Source organism: Rhinolophus sinicus, linkage group LG06 (assembly GCF_036562045.2).
Source record: "Rhinolophus sinicus isolate RSC01 linkage group LG06, ASM3656204v1, whole genome shotgun sequence".
NCBI lineage: Eukaryota > Metazoa > Chordata > Mammalia > Chiroptera > Rhinolophidae > Rhinolophus > Rhinolophus sinicus.
Genome location: NC_133756.1, coordinates 160,504,630 through 160,528,899, shown reverse-complemented (window position 1 = coordinate 160,528,899; position 24,270 = coordinate 160,504,630). Strand labels below are relative to the sequence as shown.

Here is a 24,270-nt window from a genome sequence, read left to right as displayed (position 1 = left end):
TCAGCCTAAGCGCCAACCCCTTCCGCCTATTGAAAACCCAGCTGTCCTGAGAAAGGGTGGGCGCTGGTGTAGACTTGTTCAAATTTATTGCTCACAAGGAACAGGAAGCGGAGGAGGGTGGGGCGCGATAGTTCACAGCCATCATGCTCCCTTGGGGCTGGCCGCCCGGGCCCTGCAGTCGGGGAGGAGGTCTGCGCGGCGCTCCGGGAACCCCCCGCCCCGCGAACACGCGAACACGCGCACACACACACACACACACACACACACACACGGACACTTACACAGGCACAGACACTCACACGGACAAATAAATACGGCCGGACGGCGCTGAGGGGCAGCCCTACCCATCCCAGTAAAGGGACTACGGCGGCCCCTACAGGCCGCACAAGGGCCCAGTCGTCCCGCGCGCAGGCTGGGGCGACGACCCCGGGCGGCAGCAGAAAAGCTGAGGACTCCCCCACGGCGGCGCAGCCTCAGCTCAGCACGCAGCGTTCGCGCCGGCTCAGCTGCCGGCTCAACTTGCGGCGCCGCTGCTCCAGGCCGCGCTCCAGGCGTTCGTCCTCCTCCAGCGCGCTAGGAGGGAACCGGTGCAAATCAGCCCCAGCTAGCGGCGTGCCAGGCCCCGCACTCCTCGGGAGTGCGACCCGAGACGCTCCCTGGCCCCCAGCGCGGTCCCACTTACATCCGCTCTTTGTGGTCCAGGTCCCGGACCAGCTCGTCGCGCTGGTTCACCAGCGACACCAGCTCCTCCAGCAGGAGCTGCTCTCGGTGCTGCTGCGCGGCCGTTTTCAGCCAGTCTGAGGGTGGAGGAGGCAGAGGGTCAGGAGGCGCCCGCCCCTGCCCTGTACTGGGCCCCAGCCCTTAAGGCCCCATCTCCCACCTGGCCCCCATCTCCTACCTTCAATGGCCAGCATGGCCCGTAGCTCGCGGCTCAGCAGCTCAAATCTCCTCTCCAAGTCCTGCTCCTCAATGCTGGGGGGCGGGGGGTGCCAGGTCAGGGAAAGGGGAACTGGAGGGAGGGCCCAGGGTTGTGACCACTCCCTGGCCCCTATCCCACTTCCCCACCAGTCCCTGCAGAGGGCTGGGCTGAGGGCAGAGCTATACCCTGCAGTGATCTTTTGTCCCAACTGTTCCCAACTGCTGGGTGTTTATACTGTCTCCTCCCACCCACCTTTGTTTTTTTAAAAAATAAGAACCCAGTGGGATTATTTGCATGAACATTACTCATAAACAGCACGTATTAAACTAAAATTATTCTGAAAAATTCAAAATGCAAAATTCAAAATGCTAAATGCCTCGACTACAGAGGTGATGAGGGCCAGAGTGGCTGCTGACCCCACTTGGGAAACCAGCTCAGACCTCTCTGGGCCTGGGTATTCCTGAGGAGCAGGTCAAATTGGGGCACTCAGCCCCAACCTGCCTGTACCACATTTTTCTCTCAGTAGTAAAAATAGTACCAATTTAAAACATACACACTTCATACAGGACATTAGAAAAAAAATTAAGATGGCTGAGCAATTTTTCAATAAGATCTTCGTAGAAAGAAGAAAGCAGTGAATAGCCCTAACCAAAGTAGTGGAGGTTCCACGCTCGGTGGGCTCTGCGTGGGTAGGGGTGGGGCCCGGACGGTGAGGAGCCAGCACTTACAGTAGCTGCAGCTGGTCCTGTCTCCGGATGAGAGCGTTCTTCTTGTTGACCAGTGTGAACCACTCCTGGATCAGCACCTCCTCCTGCAGCCTGTTGGCACCTGAACCGGGCCAGGAGAGTCACCAGGCCTGCCACTGACGCCCTGGTGTCAGGAGCAGCACAGCTGGGGCTTGGGGAGGAGGCCTGCTCCCTTGTGGCATCCCAGAAGCCAGAGCTGTGCCTCCAGCAAGCCACTTCTGGGCTCAGGGCCTCAGTGTGCTGAGTTGTGAATGGGGGTGATGACCCCAGCCTTGCCTCCTCCCACGGTCAGGAAGGCTGCCAAGCTGAGCAGATCTGGTGGTGTGTGTTGGGAAGAGGGCTGCAGATGCCGTCCTACCTGACTCCATGAGGCCCCTAAGCTGAGTCTCCACCTCTGCTGCCCGCCCATCTATCTGCTTCTGCTCCTGTTCCAGGGCCTGCAGTTCTGCGCACACATACTGACTTGTGTCCTGGAACCGTTGCTGGGGTGGAAAGGGGGAGCTCAGGTCAGGCCCTACTTAGGAAGTGCCCAACCACCAGCTCCTCCCACCTCAGCCCACCTTACCAGTCCAGCCTCCTCCCCTGGGCTTGGGGGTGCCTCCTCCGATGGGGTATTCCCACCTGCAGACAGAGACCAGGCTAAGGCACCCCCAACTGACACCTGCCCCTGGGAAGTCGTCCCCAGCTCAGGATCTGTGAGCAGCCTGAGCTGAGCTGGGTCGACACCCCTTCAAAACTACTCACCAGGGGGCTGCTGCAGGGTTGTGGCTGTGGGTGGGCTGGAAGCAGGGCTGGGATCAGGGCTCAGGCCTTCCTGTGGAGGAAGGAGACCGTGAGGGCTTAGAGGGGTTCCCCAATTCCACACCCAGCCCACCCAGCTGTCTCTCCAGTCCTGCATGCAAAGCACTCCACACCCACCACCTCTAGGGAAAGTGCCTCCTCAAGGGCAGGCCACGGCCTTCACCTCCCTGGCCCTGTGGTCCTGAGTCAGTCCACTCCCACTCCCTGAGCCTCATCGCCCTGGTTCCTGGGGTCTCACAGGGCTTTGGTGAGAGTTGGGGATGAAAGGCTATGAAGGGCCCAGCAGGGGCCCCTCCTTCCCCCTCTTGTCCCTGCGTCCATGGAGCTCCATCAGGCTACCTCCGATTCCCATTGCCTCGTGCTGGCATCTCCACCATGGCTAGGGGCCCACACAGTGACACACCCAGCTGGCCTGAGGTGGTCATCCTGAGCTAGCACCTCCATCTCCTGGCCAAAAGGGGGCACCCTCCCACCTTATCAATTCCCACGTCTGGAGACTTCTCCACTTAACATACCACTCAAAACAGGGCAGGTTGGCCAGACCTACCAATTTTAGCCTGGAAGGACAGGGCTGGCCACGGATGTGCCCCACCCCTGGAGACTCACTGGGACTGTCAGCCCTGGGAGCCCCCGACTTTCAGCTTAGCTGATAGCCTGGCCCCCTTGATGGCTCCTGCTCTGGCCACCTTTCTAGGTCACAGGGCAGGGAGAAGAGGCTGAGCCACCCCACTGTCCACACCATCCTGCAGCTGTCTGAGGCAGCCCTGGACTCCCCTGGCTCAGGTGCCATCCTCTCTGGCCTGGTCAGTCAGTGGCCTCCTCACCAGCTACCACCCATGCCCTTCCTGCTGACTTTACCCTAAAGCCACAACTGACAGGTCTTCCTAAAAACCTCCACCACACCTACTTCAGCCCCTAGACTCATTGCCAAGGCCAAGGCTCAACTCTCACTACCCTGAACCCCACCCAGATGCCACCCTCCAGCCAGTCATAGACTTTCACTTCCCCAAATAGCTTCCTCAGCCTGGAGTCTGCTGGACACCAACTTGACCTTCATGACCCAGCTCATCTCCACCTCCTCCAGAGGCCCTTTCAGGCTCCCATGATACTTTTTCCCTCCCTCCCTGAGCTTCATGCCTCCTGAAGCGCCCCCTGAGCCCCAGGCTGGGCAGATGCTCCCTCCATGGCCTCCTGGGCCTTCCCCATCACAGCTCCAACCTCCCATCCACCCTGTCATGACTGTTGGTTACCCGTCTCCCCGACCAGAAGTAGCCCCTGCAGACAGGGTAGGGCCCAGAGAATGCATTCAGGGTACACCGATTCACAATAATGGCTGACACCGATTAAGCATTCATGTGGTGGACATGTGCATGTATTGGCTCATTTAGTTCTCCCAACAACCCTGGGAGGCAGGGATGACTACTATTCCCACGTTACAGATGAGGAAACTGAGGGCTAGAGATGAGGCTTATACAGGGCCTGGCCTACAGCCCAGGGCTGTCTAGTCCAAAGGTCTATTCCCAAGCTTGGCCATCAATTTGCTGTTTGTCTCTGAGCTGGGCCTCTGTTTGGGTCCTTGAACACAAAATGGGGAGAAATCCCAGCCCTGGGTAACCTGGGGTTGCAGGTACTCCAGAAAGGCATCTGGGGAAAAACACAGCTCCCTTTTTAGAGGACACCCCTAAGTGGTGCCTCAAGGCCACTTTGTAAAGAACTTTCATACATTTATTTATCTCTCATCCTCAGGAAAAGAGCACAGAGAGGTTAAGTGCCTTTACCAGGGTCACAGAGCCAGTCAATAGCACTGGGCCCAGTAGAGGGTGCCATTTAAGAGTTCAGGCTCAGAACCTGTATCAACTCCTTTGCCTCTTTCTTCATCAACCAGAGCCTCAATGCTCCCACCTACAAAATGGAATGGTCATTCCCTGGAAGGGCCATCGTGAGGAGTCAATGAAGGGTGTGGGGGCAGGCCAGGCACACAGCAAGAGCTCAAATGCCAGGGCATGCAGAGGCAGGAGAGTGGAGAAACCCCAACCTCAGCAGCAGCTGAGCTTACTCACACCAGCCCTGATGGGAATTCCAACACTTCCTCATGTCTGACCCAAATTCCCCTTTCTACACCCTTATGTGTGGCCCCTCCTCCAGGAAGCCTTGCTGGGATGCACCAGAGGCATGCTGTCCTCTTCATAGCAGCGCCTCAGCCCCACCCCAGATTCAACTTTCCTGTCTTCATCCCACTCCAGGACTTTGAGAGCTCCCAAAGGCGAGGATAGGCCCAACATTCTCCCACTGAATGCATGAAGGATGGGAGTGGCAAACAAGCAGTCCCCTCCAGTCCCACGGGTCAAATATCTCCTGTGGGACAAGGGCCGGAGCGGGGTCTGGCTTAGAAGGACCAGATGCTGCAACTTGGGCCCAGAAGACTGTAGGATGGAGTCTCCTCTTTAAGATTTAAAGAGCCAATGACACACATTAACAAGGCTGTGTCTAGAGGCCAACAGACAGGCTGGGGGTGGCTGTGTTCCTCCGACTCCTGTCTATCACATCTCCTATGGGTGCCTCTGGAGCCCTCCCTGTCAGTCATCACAGGCTCAACGCTGCATCTCTGGCCCTGCACTCAGGATGCCTGCTCCCCAGGAGGGCATCATTGCTGCTTGCGGACCTCACAGGAGATGCCCGGCAGGTCCCTACATGAGACTTGAGCTTTCCTATTGCCACATTTTTTCTTGTGTAGGCCCCTACACTTGAAAACCACCACTCCCATTTTTCCCCTGGGAAACCTGCCCATCCTAGGAACCTGGCTCAAATGGCTGCTTCTTCCACAAAACCTTTGCTAGTTTATTCTGCCCTTTTCTTGGAACTCAGGGGTCATCCTCAGGCAGCTGAAGGCTTGGAGTGGCCTGACAGCTGTTCCTGCTGCCACAGGCAGAGCGGTGCAGTGGGTGGAACCCCAGCTGGAAAGTCCATGATGAACTGCAGTGACTCTGAGTCCTCGAGCAAACCCCTAACCTCTCTGGGACCATCTCTCCTTCAGTACAGTGACCATGCGACACCCTGGGAGACTCTGACCTGAAACCTGCAGGGAATGGGGGAACATGGGTGCCCAACAGGGTCTCCCATCACCAATCTCCTATTAATACAGAAAAGAGGAAATTGGTCTCCAGCATCTGGAGTTAAAGACCAAGTCAGAGAATCTTGGGGCTGGGAGGCCCTGGACAGCCCCCATGAATATAGAAACCATGCCCCAACTTCCAGGGCAGCTGGTGGCTGCTGGCTGACCAGGGGCCACCTGCAAAGAAAGAAACGCCCCAACCAAAGAGCGCTGAGCTGAGTGCAGATAACCTGGAATATTCTGGGAACTTTCTACTGTAGCCCATGATTTCAGGAACTGGGTGCTAAGCCTGAAAACCACGAGCACATATCCCAAGGCTGGAAGCAAAGGCCAGGACGCTGCCCCTAGAGCCGCTCGGGGGGCCTGGAGGGCCTCGTTGTCCTGTGTCCCCTGACAGGGAGCTCACTACCTCTCTAGAAGACTCTTCTGCAAGCACCAGTCACTCGGCTCAGAAAGGTGGCTCTGATCAGAAAGCACCTCCCCGCTCCAGCTGAGTCCCCCTCCCTGAAGCTTCCAGCCCCCTGCCAGCTTCGCCCTTGGGGCTCTTCTCGGCCCTGCTCCCTACGACCTCCGACCCGTGTCACAGGAAGGCGCTCACCGCAGCCGCGGCTCCGGGGTCCGGGTCGTCCACCGAGAAGGAGTTGCTGTTCCGTAGCCTCGAGCGCCTCTTCTTTAGCAAGTCGGCGTCGCGCACGTGGGAGAAGGAGCCATGCGCCCGGGGCGGGGGCACCGGCCCGGCCTCCCCATTCACCGACAGCCGCCGCAGCCGCACGCCGCCCCCCACACCCGGCGCTCCGGCCCCATTCACTAGCCCCTCCGCCGGGGGCACCAACGCTCGTGCTCCGGGGCCCTCGGCTGGGGCCTCTGCAGAGCGCACTTCCTGGGAGGCCTCAGTCCCGCGGTCCTTGGAGGCCACCTCCGGGGTCTCCTTGGGCTCCTCGGGTGCCTCGGCCCGGTGCTCGCGGAGCCGCTGCGTCAAGCCGCCAGCGTCCAGGCCGTCGCGCGGGTTGGGCTGGGCGCTGGCCACGCGGTACGTGCCGGCGCCGCCGCCGCCCTCCAGCTGCACCAGCTGCAGCTCCTGTCCCGTGCAGAAGGCACGGATCTGGCACAGGTACGTCATGACGATGAGTTTGTCCGGCACCGACAGCAGCACCATGTCAGCTGGTTCCAGCAGCCGCGACACGCCCAGGGCGGCGAAGCCATCGAAGGCCTAGGAACGGTGTGCTTGTGGTTAGCGGTGGCGGGAGTTACCCAGCAACGCCGCGACCCCGCCCTTGACCACCCAGGGTCCCCGCGACCTGCAAGCTAGGGTTTGCCTAGTAACACCCCCACCTTCCTATTGGGGGAACTATAGCAACAGGGCCCGGCCTCGCGTTACCCAGCAACCACGCACCAAAAGCTGGTTTTGGAAAAACTATCTAGTGGAAATATGCTTTAAAAAAACAAAACTAAACTAAGGAAAACAAACAATTTAAAAGACCAAAAGGGTAAAAAGTGGCAGAACTTCCAAAAGCCACAGCTGGGGCCCACCAGGCCACAGATTCTTCTCCAACAGACAGACCGATCCCAAATCTTGGACGTAGGCCTGGCTCTAGACCATTTTTCCCTCCAAGCATTGCTCCATCCCCCTCTCACCTGCTTGTTGTTCTGTTTGATGTTAAGTGGGTCAAGGGAGGCATAGTCGCTGTGGAGAGAGCAGTGGTCAGAGGCGGCATTCCCACTGCCCTCCTGGCAGGCTCCCCAATTCATTCCCACCCCCTCTGGCAGCTCACATCTTGTCTGGGTAGAATCGGTGCAGGATGGCACAGAAAGCCAAGCCGTTGCGCCAGGATGTAGTGAAGTTGGTGACACGGACGCCACGGTAGCCAGCAGTGACTTCCTGGCACCATTCCAGTAGGGACTGGCTGGAGCTGACCAGAGCAGGTGGTGCCTGGCAACACAGGGATGGGCTTAGCAAATGTGAATATGGGACCCTCTGCCCCTGGGCATAGAACAGCCCCAGCTCTGGGTTTGCAGGGGTCACCAGAGACCACTAGCCAGAGCCTTGGGGCCAGGCAAAAGGGTTTCCAGCTCTGGTGTTATCAACCAAGGTCGCCTAAAGGTCAGTGGCCCCCAGACAAGATCAGAGGTCACCAGCAGCCACACCTCAGGTCAGCCCAGAAAATCAGCTTAGAGATGTCCCGCTCCATGCAGCCCAGGGAAGACGGGTCGGGGAGCCAGGGCATCCTGAGAGAGGAAGGGGTCAGGGGGCTCCTTGAAGCTGAGCCCATCCCACCCCACCCCGGTCGGCCAGGTGGGTCCATGCAGAGCCGCTGTTAGCGCAGCCTCAGGTTAGTGGGAAGCAAACGACGGTCCTCGGCGGTCCCCATCCCTACCTGGCTGCCCCGCAGCCTCCTGGCCTCTTCCGGCTCCTTTGGGGAAGAGGCCCCTGAGGGCCTGGGCACCCCAGCCCCTGCCCCATTGGCCACCTGTGCCTCAGTCGGGCTGGCCTCTGGCAGGCTTCCCTCAGCTTCTTTTTCCTTCTCGGTTCCCGAGACCCCAGCCTCTGCTTCCTGGGCCTCAAAAGTACCAGACTGGTTCTCAGGAGGCCCTAAAACTTCCGTTTCTGTTTCCTGAGCCCCCCAAACCCCAGACTTAGCCTCTGATAACCCCCAAACCCCAGTCTCTGCTTCCTGGAACCTCAATACTGTAGTCTCTGCCTCTGTTCCCTGAGACCCTAAAACTCCATACCTAGTGACTGGGGCCTTTAAAGCCTCATCTATGAGGGTCCCCCAGAGCCCAGTCTCTGCTTCTGGGTCCCCTGAAATCATAGTCTTCTTAGCCTCCAAAACTGTAGTTTCTGTCTGTTGAGTCCCCTGTCCCTCAGCCTCTGCCCTTCCAATCTCTGGCCCTGAGGTCCCTGAATCCCCCACCACTTTCTCCATCTCTGGGATCCTTGAACCCTCAGCTGCTATCTCCTGGATCCCCAATTCCTCAGCTTCTGTCTGAGCCTCAAACCCTGGAACCTGGGAACCCCCTAACTCTGTTTCCTGGGTCCCTGATATCTCAGATTTTATCAATGAGACTTCTGAATCCCTCACCTCTATCTCCCGAGTCCCCAATATCTCAGCCTCTGCCTTCCCAGCCTCTATCTCTGGCACCTCAGAACCTCCTACCTCTGTTTCCTGGGCCCCCAATATTGCAGATTCTGCTTTCTCAGCTCCTGTCCTCAGTACCCCTGAGCTCCCTGGTATCTCCTGGGTCCCCAATATCTCAGCCTCTGCCTTCCCAGCCTCTATTTCTGGTACCTCAGAACCTCCTACCTCTGTTTCCTGGGCCCCCAATATTGCAGATTCTGCTTTCTCAGCTCCTGTCCTCAGTACCCCTGAGCTCCCTGGTATCTCCTGGGTCCCCAATATCTCAGTCTCTGACATCCTACTCTTTATCTCCAGAACTCCTGAACCCCCAGCCTCTGTTTTCTGGGTCCCCAGTACCTCACACTCTGCCATCCCAGGCTCTGCCCCCAGGGTCCCTGAAACTCTCACCTCTGTTTTTGGGGTCTCCAGTTCCTCAGCTTCTGCCCTCCCAGCAGCCTCTGATTCCAGGACCCATGATCTTGCTACCTCTGTCTGGGCCCCCAATATATCAGCTTCTGCTGTCCCAGTCTCTATCTTTGGGAACCCTGATCTCCCTGCTTCTGTCTCCTGGGTCACCCAAACCTCTGACTCTGCCAACCCCATCTCTGTTCCCATAACCCTCAAATCCCCAGTTTCTGCCTCCCAGATCCCCAGATCCTTAGACATCACCCCCTGGTCAGCTGCTGGTGGGGCCCCTTGGTACCTGCTCACCTGGGGCGGAGTGCTTGCTGTTCCAACAGAGGGACCCTGCTCCAGGCGTGTCCCCCCAACACCAGAGGCTCCACCCCTCACCTCTGCACCCTCTCTCTCCTGGCCTGCAGCAGCCCTGACCCCCTTGGGGTCACTGAGATGCCCAGAGTACCCTTCAGGCTCTGCTGGGGGTGGGCTCTGGATTATAGGAGACTCATCCCCGGTCCTGACCCCTGTCTTCCCCTGAGATCCCCTTGGAGGAGCCTCAGGTGTCCCCTTGAATCTTTCTTCACACATCACCCCTTTAGCCTCTGGTCCCTTAGTGTCCACATGTCTCACCTTTGACCTCTGCTCAGCATCCATTTGACTAACTTCTGAACTCTCTTCAGCCTCCCCAGCTCTGACCTCTGACCTCTTAGTGTTTACTCCTCTGACTCCTGACCCCTGCTCAGTGCCCACCCCACTGGCCTCTGGCCTGTCCCCAATGGCTCCCTCCTCAACCTTGGCTTTCTGCCCTCTCAAAGAGTCTCTGCAGCCTCCGTCCTCAGTGCCTGGGCCTAACCTGGCTCCCTGGGCCTCTGTCCCTTCCTGAGGGCTTGCCTGGGCCTGGGTCTCCCCAGCAGAACCCACTCTCGCTGGGGGAGCCCCTGAAGCTTTAGAGGCCTCATTCTTCCCTTGGGGGACTGAGGGCCAGGGGGCATCAGAGCCTTTCCGGAGCCGAGGGGCCGGGGTGGGGGCCATGTCCTGGGCTGGCTGTCTTGAGGACCTGAAGAGAGATCAGGAGGGGACATTGGATTCATTTGGCCCCCCACTCTCAGCCCTAACCCCCACCCTTCAGATTGCTGGAGCACTGGAAAGGCAGGTTGGTAGGGGGAGTGCAGCATCCTAACAGTGGGCAGGGGAAGGAGGGGCTGGTTCCAAAACTCACCTCGTCTCCGGTGGGGTTCCTGGGGACCTTGGGGCCTCAGGCCCCATCTGGCCCCCTGATATAGTAGCTGCTTCTGACCCCTGGCCCCGGGAGGCCCTGGCTGGGGGTGCAGGGGCACTCACAGGGGTTGGGCTGGTATCCTCAGCACTAGAAGGGCTGGCAACTGGGGAGGAAGGAAGGGAGGGGGCACTGAGGCCTAGGACCTGTGACTGGAGGTCCAGTCCCCACTCAGCCCCAGTCTGGGCCTCACCTGCCTGCTGGGGCTGTCCTCGGCCCTCCTCTTCCTCCTCACAAAGTGTCTTCAGCTCCCGAGAAGGATCTGTGGTAGAGTTTTGGGGGACAGGGTCAGCCCAGATCAGGGCCCTGCAGGTCTGACCCCATCCGTCCAACTAGCTTGCTGGGCCTACCTGGGAAACGCCCCAGCCTCAGGGCACTGCCCCGGCCTGCGAGAAGAGACAGGCCCATGGATGCAGAGAAAAAGAGAGAACAGGACAGACAGAAAAAAAGCCTTAACAAGCAAAAGGGAGGGATAAGGAAGCTAGGGACTGCATTTTTGGCCCAGCTATCATAGGGCAGGGAGAGCTGGGTAGGCACCCACTCAGGGGTGAGGAGAGGGTCAGGGGTACAGGGAGGCATTGGGAACCCATCCCGCAGGACTTAGCTAAGGACCCAGGCCACCACAGGACCAGGGGCCAAGTGTAGATAATCAGGGCTGCAGAGCAGGTTGGGGCTGCCTGGGAAATCATGAGTTCCTGTCACAAGCTGGCCCTGCCCCCACATGGCAAGTGGCTTATGGCCTGGGTCATCACCCACCCTCCCTAGGTCTTGGTGGTCTCAATCCACAGAAGGTTGTGAGCCCACCTGGCTGGGGGACATGAGCCCGTGTCTCAGGGGCCCCTGGACCACTAGCTTCCTCCTCGTCACTCTCAGCAAAGTCGTCCAAGTTGCCCACGTCACTAGGCTTCACGCTCATAAGGCTCGCAAGACTCTGCATGTCATCATCCCTGGGGGTCAGAGGTCAGGGGTGAGGGTTGGGGTCACAGGTTGCAGACTGGGGCCAAGAGGGCAGGTAGGGCACTCACGTGGCACGGCCCTCCCGCAGCAGCACCCCCGAGAGGGTGAGGCTCAGCTCCGCATGTACCACCTTCACAGACTTGGCCTTTAGCCGCAGCCGCAGAGGCACTTGGACAGGCACAGGCCCCGCATGGCGGGCCAGGTCCACGTCAGCAGAGGCCAACACCTTCCGCTGCCCCTTAGACTCCTGTGGGCCGGGGCGGAGGGGCAAGGGAACAAGCATGAGTGCTGCCCAAGAGTCCAAGACCCCAGGCCCCAGCCCACCCCAGTCACTCACATTCTCAATAATAAACGTCCACTCTTTGGCCTCATACTGGTCCACATGGGGGTCCTGGGAGAAAGGGACGCTGGTTACTACAGGGGCTACTGGGGCAGGAGCAGTGCAGAGAGAAGAGCTTGCGCTGGCTTAGGAGGTGTTGGGTTAGGGCCTGCACACATGCTGGTCTATCTTGCCTGGGATGCTCCCCCCAGCTTCTTATCCCAGCTGTCTCTCCTGCTGCATGTGGCGGGTAACTGCAACCTCCTCCAAGGTGACCTCCTGGCCACTCATGCTGAGTAGGCTCCTGCTGCAATTCTTGGTCTCACCCTTCTGTTCTTTACTATTTGGATAGATAACCCACCAGGGGACGTCTGTGGCTGCCTGGGGCTGGAATTGCCCACCCAGTCCCTTTTATGGGGAGGGCTAGACTCACCCTGTAGAGGGTCACGGAGATGTCCACATTTTCAGGTACCATCCACACCACGGTGCCCCGGTATGGGTTCTGGATGCCTGGCTGCCAGCTGTGGGCCTACAAGGAGCAGTCTGAGTCCTCCCCGAATCTTAACTCTTCCCCTCACCCTTTGCCCTTGTCTCCAACCTTGATCCCATCGTTCTCTGCATTCTCTGGGTTCTGAACCTGACTCCACGCCCCCATCAGCCCTCACCTGCTTTACCCACACCCCTTCATTGGCCCCACTCCCAGCCTGGATCCCCAGTCGACACCTCCCCCACCTTGGAGCAGATGCGTCGGTTCCGCCGGGTCCACACCACCACCAGCTTATCTGGTTGCCTGGACGGGGAGGGAGAGGAAAGGGGGCTACTCAGTCAGGCCACCCAGCCCCTCTATCTCCTCCCAGGTCTTCCTTCTACCCACATCCCCCTCCCCCAGGAGAGGCATGGTCAGCCCTTTATCTGGGGCCACAAAGAACAGGGTGGGGCTGCTGAGGTAGGGTGGGGCCCTGGGCAGAAGGGCAAAGGCCTGATGTGGGTCAGCAAGGGTTATAAAGGGAGACACAGACGGAGACATACAGAGAGACAGGCACACATATAGACAGAGAGATACAGAGAAACACACAAGGACCCTGAAAGAGACACACAGGGAGAGACACACGAGAAAAAGAAGTCCATTCACTCACAAATATTTGTGGAGTGAACCCAGCCCAGTTTGGGGGCAGAGTAGAGCAAAGGGGAAGCAAGACCCTTCTGGAGCTGAGGAAAACAGAGGTGGAACAGTGCCAATCAAAAAGGAAAATAACAAGCTGACTTCAGGGAGCGGGAGAGAGCCACTTGGGTCTCCTTGAGGTCTGGTGTGGGAGCAGAGACATGGGTCGGGGAGGGATGGGCTGTGCGAGGGTTTGGGGTTTGGAGGAGGGGCCCAGGTAGAGGGAGCAGTAAGTGGGAAGTCGGAGGTTGAAGTCAGAGTGAGGGATAGGTGGTAAGAGGTGGTCAGAGGCAGAGGGACAGCTTATTAGAGACCCTCCCAGGGCCTTCCATGCCCAATCCTTTGCTGGGGTTAGGGGCCCCGAGAGTCAGCCATGCTCCCCACCTCTCAAACCCAGAGCCCTGGACCCTAGCTTTGCAGGGACCCTGCCTTCCATGAGGGGCATCAAGGAAGACTTCCAGAAGGTGATATCTAAGCTGAACAGCATCTGCCGAGGCAGATTAAGAGGAGAGGCAGAGATGTGAGGGGACAGAGACAAACTTAGAAGAAAGTGGCCTGCACAGGACCCAGTCCCAAACACTGAACACATGTCTGGGCCTGGGAGGGAGAGGGCACCTTTGCGTTAGAGGGTCCAACTGCTGCCCAGGAGGGGGGGATGGTTGAGGGGACCATCAGGCCGAAGGCAGCATAAGAGCCCTCCTTGCGTGTACCCAGTCCCATGCCAGGATACTTGGATTCACCCAGTTCACTGCCTTTCTGGAGGCGGAGGCAAGATAAAATGGCTCTCCTGTCAACCCCTGAGGATGCTGAGGACCAGAGAGGTTGGGGGCCAGGCAAGGTCACACAGCTGACCCTAGAGCCCTTTGGCCTGGAGCCAAACTCCCCTCCCCAACCCCAAATTGCAGGCAATGGCTGAACAAGGGTATCTATGGGGCCTTCCCAGAAAGGGGAAGTAGAGAAGGGGTGACTAGGGAGGGCGGGGCCTGGCCAGGCAGCCTGACTCAGGCTGGGCACGTCCTTCTGGGGAGCTGGGACCTGGGCAGAGGCAGCTTCCTAGCCTGGGCTCCAGGCTCAGAAGCCCAGAAGACGCTGCCTGTCCCCTGTGACTCAGATGAATTGACGTTGCCCACACCCTCTGCCTGCTCTCTAGGACCAGGCCTGGTGTCCTCCTGGCCTCATCCAGGATGCAGGGGCAGAAGGCAGAAGGCAGAAGCCAGAGTTCAAGTACCGGCCCTGTGCTGTGTTACCCCAGCCAGACCCTGACCTCTCTCTGTCTTGCCAAATGGCGTGAACAGCCCTCTGGCTGGCTCGGTCAAGACCAGAGGTATGGCAACTACCCAAGTGACCCCAGCCTCCTTTTCACCCTCCTCCCGCTGGACCCCATGGTCCCTTCCTGCCCCCGCAGCCCTTCCTCTTGGGAGCCTAAATTTAGCCCCTGCCTGGCGGGTGAGGTCCCCACAGCTGTGCCCTAATCCAGCCAAGGGAAGCTGATACCCATGAGCACGTATATTTAGGGTGTGACGCAGGGGCCTGGGCAGCTGCAATGGGGACATGTGAACAAGATGCCCCTGGGCTCTTCAGCAGTCCAGGCTGGGTCCTGCACCCCCTTATCTCTCCCCACCCCACCATCTTGCCCATGCCAGGCCATCTCCCCACGGACCCACAACCTCCTAGGCCCTGAGGCCCCTTTAAGCCGCTCCCCGCCACCTCCCTCCTTATTCCTTCCAGTGCTCAGTTTCCCCTTTTAAGGACATTGTGAAGATGAATCCAGCCTCCCAGAGCCCAGTCTGGCTGAACGGGGTGGGGGGATGGGGGGATGTTCCTCTGGCTCAACAAGTGGGGGTGGGGTGGGGGGGGGCGACATCGTTGTTCTGCGCTCAACTGAGGTCCGTGGAGGTTTCTGTCCCAGCCGGTCGGCCCACACACCTCAAAACTTGTTGCCTTTCCTGGTGCTACCCTGAACCATCCCTCTGGCCAAAAACATGAGGCCTCCCTTCCCCCGGCCCTGAGCGCAGCTGAGGGAAGTGTGGGCACAGACAGATTCTCGGCCCGGAAGTCCTAACCTCCACTCCCCCAAAGCTCTGACATTCCCCAACTCTAGGGGGGTCCCACAAGCTGCAAGGGCCCTTCTGAGTCCCTGTGCCTGGGAAACCAGGGCCCAAGCTGGGGTAGGGGCCCCTTTAGCCATTAGGCTGGGAGCAGGGTTCTCTCAGGCTCCAAAGGCCGGACGGGAGTCCAGCCAGTCTGGGGTATCCCCCAAGCCTCCATCCCACTCACCATTTCTTGGTGCACTCCACTACCAGCTCGTGGTAACAGGCCACAAACTGGAACTTGGCGGCCCGCTTGCCCACGCGCTGCAGGCGCTTCCACACCGAGGTCATGGCCCCCGCCGCCCCACCGCCCGCTCCTCAGACCCGAGGCTCCCGATGGCTCGCGACCGCTGGCCCGGCCCAGGTCCCCATGGCCTCCCGGGTTCCTAGCCGCACAGTCCGCCCCGTCTGTGCGGAGGTGTCCTAGGCTCGGCCCTGGGGCTGCTGTCCCCGCCGCCGCCGCTGGGGCACGCCTGGTGGTCTGGCTGAGTCTGCGGGGTCGTCTGGGGAGCGTCGGGTCGCAGGAGCGCTGAGTGGAGACCGCGCCGTTTCCTGGAGCCGCACCCCCGTCGGAAGGCGGGCGGGGCTCTAGGGAGGGCGGGGGCCGGGCGGGGAGTGCGGGGGCGGGGCGGCAGGGCTTCCGGGGCCTTGCGCGGCGATTGAAGGGTGGTGGGGCCTCCAAGACCACGGCACCAGTTGGTTGCGCCCCGAGGCGGTGTGGATGCGCGTGCCTGAGAGAGATCAACCAGCAATTTGGTGAAGCCCTCGCAAGCGCTGCCAGGGCTGCCTCCCTTCCTGGCCCGCAGCCTTGGGGGATACGTACTGGAGGCCCCCTTTCACAGTTTGGGAAACAGAAACCCAGGAAAGGGATGAGACTTGCTCAGTGTCACAGTGCGTGTCTGGGCCAGAGCTAACTGTCCTCAACACTGGGGTGGCAGACTCCTGTTACCACCCACATCTTAACCAGAGTCAGGGACCAATCTGTATGGTTCTACCTGTGGGCACCCATTTGCCAGTTTTGGAACCTGATTCCTTAGCTGTCAGGTAGGAAGATAATCGCAGTATGTCACAAGCAGCTGGAGGTTCAAATCCTGACTTCCAACAAGTGTGTGACCTTGGGCAAAGCACTACCACTCTGAGCCTCAGTTTCTACCTCTGTTAAATGTGAATAACAATAGTTCCACCTTTTACACCGTCATTGAGAGGGTGAAACCTTGGAAATTTGTATTTGTACAAGGAAAGCTGGTATTTATTATGGAACCTAGCTGATTTTGTGAGGTTTCAAGTGGAACCCGTTATCATGGATGGGAAAGTGTGTGTGTGTTTACTCTCCCTGGGAAGCCTGCCCAGGGCGTTCCCTGCTCTGTTCACACCTAGATTAGAGCCCTGTTGCCTATCCACCCGCCCTGCAGGTATCAGGCCCAAAGTTAGAGAACTGTCCTGGGGCAGCACAGCAGCCCATTCCCTCCCTGACAGCAACAACGCTATGCAAGGTTTGTGAATGGACAGTAGCCTGGTGCTTGATAAATACTCGGTTTGAACAGGAGTCTGATCTGGTGGGATTGCTAGCCGAGTTGTCTCCAGAAGGCAAGTGACTGAAGCAGGTCATGGGTATGAGCAGCCTGAAAAGCTAAGTGTGTAACTTCCAGGTCCTTTTTTTTAAGTCTCTGAAGTTGTGGGGTTGTTTGTTGTGTGTGCAGGTGGTCTGGGCATCCATCGTCCCCAAATGTGCAGGCTTCCTCCGGTGGGCCTGACACCTGGGTTTGGTTCCCAGTCCCAGCAGTGTGGCCCTCGGTTTACTCTGAGAAAGCTTTTTACTTACAACTCTCAAGGTCCCAAGTGCTGTGGGGCAGAAGCTGGCGGTCTGTATGAGGTTAAGTGCAGAATGGGGGGCGTCTGGGACCCTAATCACCCCTCACAGCCCGTCTTATGCACCAAAGCCTGGGGCTCTGCTCTCATCTCTCCTTCAGGGCTTTTCTGGCCTCTGCAGCTTTCCTCCCACCCATAGCGCACTCAGCAGGTCCCAGGCTCTTCCCGGAGGCGCCTTCTCCTCTCCCGTCAAGGGGCCCCTTGGCCCGCGGGTTCGGGCCCACCCATTTCCTGTGCCGCCCCAACTCCGCCCTCAGTCCGGGTGGAAAGTTTCTCTCCTCAAGACGGGCGGCTCCTCCTCCTTCCTTCCCGGCGGGCCAGGAAAGCCCAAAGCGAGTGGGGAGGGGTGTTGGGCTCCCAGGCCTCCGACCAGAGAAGGGAAGTGACTCGTCCGCAGTCACACAACCGCAGCGCAGGCTGAGCCAGCTTGGAACGCTCCGCAGAGAGGAAGGATTCGCACCCCGCCACCGCCAAGACTTTTTCTCACTCAGAGACTCCTGCGCCACCTGCTGGCGGAGAGGGGGGCCCGCACTTGCCAAAAACACCGCTATGTTCCCGCCTCAGAGCCAAGCAATCAGAACACAGGAACACTCAAGAGTATTTATTTATCTATGAGCCCAGGAGGATGGCCCCTCAACTTAAATATCCAGCATGGAGCCTTGGCCCTCCCGGCCGTGGGTGGGTGCAGGAATGGGTCCTGAAGCCCTTGTCTAGGGCAGTGGAACCCAGGGACCAGAGGTGGGATGCTCCTGAGCCAGCAGCTGCCAACAGCAGCAATAGGTAAAAAGGAGATGGGAGCCAAGCACTCATCCCAATCCCAGAGACGCCAAGGAGAGCGCAAGATGCTTTGGGCCCCACTGCCAGACTGAAGGTTGGCCAAGCTGGGGTGCACAAATGTGGGAGAAGTGGAAGTCCAGTGCCATGGGCAGAGGCTGTAGCCCAGGTGCCTGCCCCCGTGACAGCTTACCCAAGACCGGAGGGGGTTGGCAGTTACGCCTCTAAAGGGCCCAGGCCTTGCCCTCCTGTGAGGTGAGGTGGTACGAGGGAAAGCAGGCACTATAGTCTAAGTACTTGCAGAGGGGTGAGTTTCTGAGCCTTTTGCATGGGTACATGCCCCCTGCCAACCCCCACCCCCCAACTCCTCAGAGGCTGATATGGAAGGCATCTTGCAGCCACTGGTCACGAGCATTGTGTGTCTGGGGCACGGTGAGGGGTGGCGGGTCCGGGGGCAGGCTGGCATCAGGAGGCTCGTCATCATCAGATAGGCCAGCATCAGGTGGGTAGGAGCTGTCTGAGTGCAGGGAGGATGACAGGTCCTGGCACAGGCTCAAGTCTTGGCACAGGTGCTTATAGTCTTGGATTGACTCGTACAGGCCCCACAGCTGGCACAGCAGGGACATGTCCAGCTGCCGCAACCCCACCTGCAAAAGACTGAGGGTGGGCTGGGGTTGGGGTCCAGGCCACCCTCAGCCCAAGCCACAGCCCTAGCCAATCTCTTCACACTTTCTAAGCACAAGTTTTTGTGGACATAGACGCCACCTGCAAGCTCTGACTATTTACACAGGTCACTGATCCTCATGTCACATTCATCTAGCAAAATGGAATGAAATAAGACGCATAAAGCATTTAAAAATATATGGCAACTATTGCCATAGACGGTAATTATAATTATTGTTACCATATGCCCTCACCCACCAGGCTTCTCCATGTCCTCTGAGACCCAGGCCACATGTTCCTGGTTTCGCGCCTCTGTGTTCCGCCCCGCCCGGGGACCCTCAAGCTCGGCAGCAGCCCTCCCCTCCAACCCCTGGCCCGGGGCCCAGCGACTAACCATCTCCTTGCGCAGCGCCGCTAATGCCGAATCGAGGTTGACAGGGCGACGCAGGGCGGGGGGACCGGCGGCGGGTCCCGCGTTGGCAGCGCCCGTGGCGCCGCGGGGCCCGTCCGGGACGCGGGAGGCACGGCTCAGCTCGTCGTGGATGCGGCTGCGCTGGCTGTAGACGCGCTCCAGCTCCCGCCACGAACCCCCGCTCGCGTTAAGGAGACCGCTGAGGCCGCGCGGTAGCGGCGGGAGCCCGGCCAGGGTACAGCCTGCACCGCTCGGCGCCTCGGCCGAGGGCAGCCCATTCATGGCTGGGCCGGCTCGGACAAATATGCCGCCTCCTTCCCTCCAACGCTCCGCCCGGGATGCCACCCGCGGGGCCCGCACCCCGCGGCTGCTCCGGCGGAGCCCGGCCGCCGCCCGCAGGCCGCGCTTTGTTCCTTCCCGGACGCCTCCAACTCCACCCCTGCCCCACCCCCTCCGCATGGGCGGAGCCTCTCTTAAAAGGGCAATGGCTGTGGGACCCGGTCGCCCCATGTCGTGGAAAGCCGAGTAAGGGATATGGGGAACAGACAAAAGGGAGATGGAAAAAGTGAGCAGGGAAGAGGCCAAAAGCGGCGGGCAAGGTTCCTTCACAGTTCTTTATGCTCCCCCCCCCAGCACTTTAATTATGCTGTCCAATTATAACTCCCAAGGAAAAGGATCTAGAAGTGGGGGTCAGGAGACTGGGTTGGGTAAATCCATACTTGGTCCCTAATGTGAAACTTGACGCCCTGTCAAAGTCTGAGTACCTGAGCACGAGATGGGAAAGGATGATGGTATCAGGATGCTTCAGGGAAGAAGCAGCTACCAAAGGGACTGGACTCCCAATCTCACTCAAGGGTGGGGACTGAGCATTGGAGGACAGAGGAGACTGCAGGGGTGCTGCAGAGGCCCATCACTCTTGTTCCTGCCTTTGAGGAGGCAAGTATCACATAGCCCTCTCCCTCCCCCTCATCCTCTGAGTGGAAAAACTGAGCAGAAACAAGCCCAACTCATCTCTCAGGACATCAAGGAGAGCAGATAGTGGTGGGGTGAGAGGCCAAAAGCAGGAAGGAGTGGAACTGGGGCTGGCATGCACACTCAGAATCAAGAAAGGAATAAACCACACAAAAGGAACAGCTGTTTTTCTAGAGGGTTTTTCTCATGAGGGGGTCTCTTAGTGTTGCAGCTGTTGCAGGCTGCGTAGGGCCTCAGCACAAGCCCGGATAAGGCTACACAGCTGGATGCTAGTCTCCAGGGAGGTGCTAGAGCCCAGTTCAGCTGAGGCCCAAGTCAGCTTCTGCAGGAGGGCCTCCTGTGTGCAGGCCAGGACATCTGCATTTGGAGTCACAGCAGGAGGGGGCGGCCCCTGGGCTGCCTTGAGCCCTGCTGCAGCCCCCTCACAGTGCTCTGGGCGGGGTACTGCGGGCTGAGGGGTGGGCCGAGAGCCCGAGGGGAGCTCTGAGGCAGAGGCGAGCTGGTGCTCCCGAGCTTGGGAGAGGGCAGCCTGGGCATTCAGAGCTAAGAAAGGAGAAAGTGTGTGGAATGGTCAGGATGCCGGGCCCACCTCAGCCCTGAGCCATCTCATTACTCTCTACACTACTCTGCTTTTTCTGTGCTTGAAATGTTTACCCCGCCACTCTATAGGACAACTCATTCGTTATCTTCTTTGTATCAGATTTACTTATGCCCTTGATTCATCTCTCCCATCAGGACTATGCCTGATTGAGCTCAGACTCTCCGTAGTGTATGGCACACAGGAAGTACTTTTTCAATGCTCTTACTGAATGAATGCTCCTCTCTACAGTCGTAAGGAGAAAGCCCCACCCACAGACCACTGTCACCTCCCAGGACTACTGTTCCCAGGCCTCTGTCACCACGCTTCTCCACCAAGCACACTTAGCCCCTCACCCGGATTATCTTTATCCACGTCTGAGTCGAGCTCCTGACAAGCCACGCAGTAGATTTTCCGCTGTTTGTCTTGGAGGAGGATCGTCTAGGGGACAGAAAACACAGGGGGTAGGGGTGAGACGCTGGGCAATGGGGTCCAGAGAGTGGAGTTGGGGAAGGGCCGTGCGGCCTAGTCCGCGGACCCATCACCGACCCCACGTCCCAAGTCTCTACTCACCCCGCAGTCGGCGCACGTCTCGCCCAGCATGCGGTAACCACGCAGCAAGTAGTCGCCCATGAGCCGGGAGATGCGATCCTGCCGCTCCCGTCGCGCTTGAAGCACCTTCGTTTCCGCTTCGGTCGGAGGCTCCCAGGAGAAATCGTCTACTTCTGGGGGAAGAGAGGCACAAAGCACCGGGGGGTCTTGCCGAGGCAGGCTGCCTCCCGTACCCCGCAGCAGCAGGCCCCCGCAGCTCAAGTCCTCACCAGCGCCGTTCAGAGCCATGTTACCGTGGTCGCCGCTAGGCACACCGGAAGTGACGCGCAGGCAGAGCGCCTGCCGCCGGCTCCGCCCCCTCCATGTCGGGCAGAGAGTGAGGGCGGAAATGACGCACAGAGTGCTCCTCGGACGTCGCAATGCCCAGAGCAGGGCGTATCTGCCGCAAGCTTGACTCTGCGCAGTTCGTGCATCCCAGCGGCTGCCCCGTAGACAAAAACTTTCGACTAGCGGCGCTTGAGGAGGGACGTCTCCGTGGTAACTCCGCTCAGGTCGCAGGACCTGGAAGTGACTGCTCAGGGTCCCCCTTCCTTCCCACCGCTGAGGGAGTGAACCAGTTGGCTCGCGAAATCCCCGCTGGCCTCCTCCTTCCTTGGGGTTTCCCTTTCTTCACTGGCCGGACCAGGAGCAGGCGGGGCAGTGGCGTCATCACAACATCCTTGATAATAACAAACGGCCCCTTGCGCGCGCGTGGAGCCCTTTCAGGCTTCAGTACTTCTAGCTTCAGCCCCAAAGCTGGCCAGGCGAGGAGCGTTCTCGCTTCCTAAGCCTTTCAGCCTATTTGTATGTTTGGTGTCTCAGTATGCCCTCCCCTATCCCAAGGCCTGCGGCTGATGCAAAGTCAGCCGCTAACTTTTGAAGTTAAGCCCTCAAAAAACCTGCTGACCGAAAAGCGCCTTACTGGACATGCACAGTTCCGGTAGCAGCCGCAGTTGAGTAAATGCATGCTGGAGAGTGGGGGTGAGCAGCTTATCACATATGCCTGTGACCCTTATGCTTTGCTTGGGTGGGTGGCTATTAAAATTACTAGTGCTCCCTAACGTTGGTCTTGGTGATGTTTTTCTCTTCTGTGTTCTTTTCCATACACATCCTCTCCCTTATTAGGTCTGGAGAAGCCAGATGGGGCAGGCAGTGTTCCCCAGATGTGCAGCCTGCAGTGCCTCAAGGCTGTACAACAGGGCGGTGGAGAAGGAAGGAGCTAGGACTTAAGATCTCCATAATCTCATCAGCAACCTCCTCCTTTGATTAGACCAGCACATGCTTCTGCAGTCTCCTCCCGGCCCCATCTTCCTTCTTCACAGACTCTCTGGAACTGCCATTTTCTGACTCTTGCTACCACCTGCTTACTTGGAGAGCCCTGTGCCCCTCTTCACTCTCTCCATCTACCAGCAGGCTCTTCAGCAGCAGTGTACCTGACTCAGGCCCTGATCCCAGGTCAGCTCTGCCAAGCTGAGGAGGGATTCTTGAACTCTAGCCTGTATGCACAGACCCTCCAGGTCCTTACTGTCTTCAGTTCCCAGCCCCACCTTGAATTCTTCAGTGCGCCCTTCTGTGTCATCATTACGGCCAATATGCGCTCCACAGTCTATTCTGCCTGGCACCAACTAAGACCCTTACACTTATCCTCCCATTTATTCCCTTTCATTTATCTCTCATGACAATCTTATGGGGTAGGTGCTACTGTTATCTCCGTTTTACAGAGCAGGAAACTGGGTAATTCTTTTAAAACATAAATCAGATCATGTCACTCGCTTGTTTAATACCCTCTGGTATTGCCCCATCGCATTTAGACAAAAATCCAAAGTCCTTACTACGGCCTCCAAGGTCCTACAAATCTGGTCCTTGCATTCCTCCTCTCCCACTACTCAAGGGGATTCCCGTCACCTTTCTCCACTCAGGGCCCCTCTCTGCTTCAAGCTCTGCAGGAGGCTGGACCAAACATAGGCCTAGAATCAGGCAGGCCTGGTTTGCTTCTGGATCTGCTACTTACTGGCTTGTCACCTGGAGTAATCTATTTCACCTGTCTGGACTTCAATACCTCCTCTGCAAAGCAGGGCCAAGCACACCGACTTAGCAGGGTTGCTGTGAGATATGAAGAAAGGTGCTAGGAGATAGTCTCGAGTGTATGCAGGTCTAGTGAGCAGAGATACTACTTTTGTTCTGGACTCTCTTTCCCAGGATGTTTGTATAGTGAACAGCCTTGGACAACAGCATGTGGCCCCCGCTAGAGCAAAGGACGGGCAACTTACTGCCCATTAGAATATGTTTGGGTGCCCTAAGCTCAAAGTTCCTCTCCTAGAACACAACTCAGCTTGTGTGTAGGCATCCATGCGAGTCCATCTGCATTGTCTTCATGAGACATGAGGCTAAGGGGAAGTGACATGAATATGCTCACATTCTTAAGGCGGGCTGTGCTGGGAGTAATGAAGTCCTCCGTGTCTGACCTAGAAATCTTAGGTCTTCTGCCAGCATCCGTGCAATTGTGTCACTCTAACCTGTTTGAAAGTAAGGTGAAAGCGACCTTTCACAGTTCTTGACAATTTTGGCAGTGAGGATGGGATGCTGACAGAAACATGGTTTTTCTGTAAAAGAAATGATGAGGACCTCACAGGCAGATTAATAGCTTTTGACAGAAGGTCAAGGGATTCCACAGCACACACATTAACCAAACTGTGTAACCTACCAAGCAATAAATGGTCTTTGACTTTATATCCTGTTCGCAAGGAGGAATGAGGGAGGTAATTGCAGGCCAAGTACCGAGAAGTAGGTTCAAAGTCAGCTACCAGCGATTGCCCTGGTTGTTGCTAACTGTCCTCTAGGTGGGGTTGGGGAGTGGAGGGGTAGCTCCTCACAGCCTGGCAGTCAGCCTCAGGTCTGCCCCATTGTGACAGCCGGTACTAAGACTCATCCTGGGGGTAGAGAAGTTTTCATCCCTTTTCAAACAGCATTTACAGAGATGCAACACACACACACACACACACTAAATCTGAATGGAGACAAATTCACTACCACTATGGACAAAAACCAGATGAATCGTTAGAACTTGGGCTGATCACTTGGGATATGAGGGACAGGGCATGTGACACTTGGTAAGGAAGAATGACAACAGCTGGGCCATCTTACAGCCCAGCTCTTCCTACAGTCTATCATGCCAACCTTATATCCATTCCGAGATAACAGTAGAACGATTCCGTTTTTTCCCCCCAAGTGGGTTCTGGCTGCTATAAGGGAGCTTTGTCCCTCTCGGAGATTTCCTTGAAACAGACAAATTCCCATAGGAAACCGTAGACGAGGCAATGATTACTCTTCGAGCTCTTATTGTCTTAGTTTGGGCTTACAATGCTGATAAAAATGACCCAAAGAAATCTACATAAATTCGTATGATCAGTTCCACAGCCCTAGACAACTCTCCTGGCCCTTATATTAAAACAAAGTAAAATCGAGATATTATGACAGTGGGACAGAAATACCCTCTCTCAAGGTGGTCTCCTTTA

The 24,270-nt window shown here is 57.8% G+C and overlaps 3 protein-coding genes across 12 annotated transcripts; all 3 read right to left on the bottom strand.

The window, feature by feature from the left end:
• Window positions 1–69: 69 nt before the first annotated feature.
• EHBP1L1 (EH domain binding protein 1 like 1) lies at window positions 70–15,478 on the bottom strand. Of its 9 annotated transcripts, none has more exons than XM_074336685.1 (20): window positions 15,085–15,477; window positions 12,378–12,435; window positions 12,079–12,174; window positions 11,664–11,717; window positions 11,395–11,573; window positions 11,174–11,316; window positions 10,563–10,631; window positions 10,313–10,475; window positions 9,103–10,150; window positions 7,954–8,136; window positions 7,351–7,508; window positions 7,214–7,262; window positions 6,177–6,788; window positions 2,410–2,479; window positions 2,231–2,286; window positions 2,024–2,147; window positions 1,648–1,747; window positions 899–972; window positions 683–797; window positions 70–573 (listed from the first exon to the last, which is right to left on the bottom strand). In XM_074336685.1, exons 1-20 carry the CDS (start codon window positions 15,186–15,188, stop codon window positions 474–476), a joined length of 3,555 nt encoding a protein of 1,184 aa, XP_074192786.1. In that variant the 5' UTR covers window positions 15,189–15,477; the 3' UTR covers window positions 70–473. The 9 variants fall into 9 exon arrangements, with proteins under 9 accessions (XP_074192786.1, XP_074192787.1, XP_074192788.1 ...); XM_074336686.1 differs by having other exon boundaries at window positions 7,954–8,130; XM_074336687.1 differs by having other exon boundaries at window positions 9,406–10,150.
• Window positions 15,479–17,352: 1,874 nt separating this feature from the next.
• On the bottom strand, window positions 17,353–19,608 carry FAM89B (family with sequence similarity 89 member B). Its single transcript, XM_019737911.2, has 2 exons — window positions 18,598–19,608; window positions 17,353–18,187 (listed from the first exon to the last, which is right to left on the bottom strand). Exons 1-2 carry the CDS (start codon window positions 19,123–19,125, stop codon window positions 17,909–17,911), a joined length of 807 nt encoding a protein of 268 aa, XP_019593470.2. The 5' UTR covers window positions 19,126–19,608; the 3' UTR covers window positions 17,353–17,908.
• A 142-nt stretch (window positions 19,609–19,750) lies between these two features.
• Window positions 19,751–21,728, bottom strand: ZNRD2 (zinc ribbon domain containing 2). 2 transcript variants are annotated; one of them, XM_019737913.2, is made up of 4 exons: window positions 20,986–21,720; window positions 20,738–20,889; window positions 20,521–20,605; window positions 19,751–20,130 (listed from the first exon to the last, which is right to left on the bottom strand). In XM_019737913.2, exons 1-4 carry the CDS (start codon window positions 21,002–21,004, stop codon window positions 19,787–19,789), a joined length of 600 nt encoding a protein of 199 aa, XP_019593472.1. In that variant the 5' UTR covers window positions 21,005–21,720; the 3' UTR covers window positions 19,751–19,786. The 2 variants fall into 2 exon arrangements, with proteins under 2 accessions (XP_019593472.1, XP_019593471.1); XM_019737912.2 differs by having other exon boundaries at window positions 20,738–21,728.
• Between the last annotated feature and the right edge of the window lie 2,542 nt (window positions 21,729–24,270).

Excerpts from the sequence above, each read along its gene's own strand:
- EHBP1L1 (XM_019737639.2), bottom strand. The coding sequence starts at position 15,188 with ATGACCTCGGTGTGGAAGCGCCTGCAGCGCGTGGGCAAGCGGGCCGCC. Across the intron at positions 10,151-10,312 it reads GGAACCCCACCGGAGACGAG|GTCCTCAAGACAGCCAGCCC; the intron begins GTGAGTTTTGGA and ends ATCTCTCTTCAG. Across the intron at positions 1,748-2,023 it reads TAGGGGCCTCATGGAGTCAG|GTGCCAACAGGCTGCAGGAG; the intron begins GTAGGACGGCAT and ends GGCCCGGTTCAG.
- FAM89B (XM_019737911.2), bottom strand. The coding sequence starts at position 19,125 with ATGGGGCGACCGGGTCCCACAGCCATTGCCCTTTTAAGAGAGGCTCCG. Across the intron at positions 18,188-18,597 it reads CGGCGCTGCGCAAGGAGATG|GTGGGGTTGCGGCAGCTGGA; the intron begins GTTAGTCGCTGG and ends AGTCTTTTGCAG.
- ZNRD2 (XM_019737912.2), bottom strand. The coding sequence starts at position 21,004 with ATGGCTCTGAACGGCGCTGGTGAGGACTTGAGCTGCGGGGGCCTGCTG. Across the intron at positions 20,606-20,737 it reads AGACGTGCGCCGACTGCGGG|ACGATCCTCCTCCAAGACAA; the intron begins GTGAGTAGAGAC and ends TCTGTCCCCTAG. Across the intron at positions 20,131-20,520 it reads CGTGGATAAAGATAATCCGG|CTCTGAATGCCCAGGCTGCC; the intron begins GTGAGGGGCTAA and ends CTCCTTTCTTAG.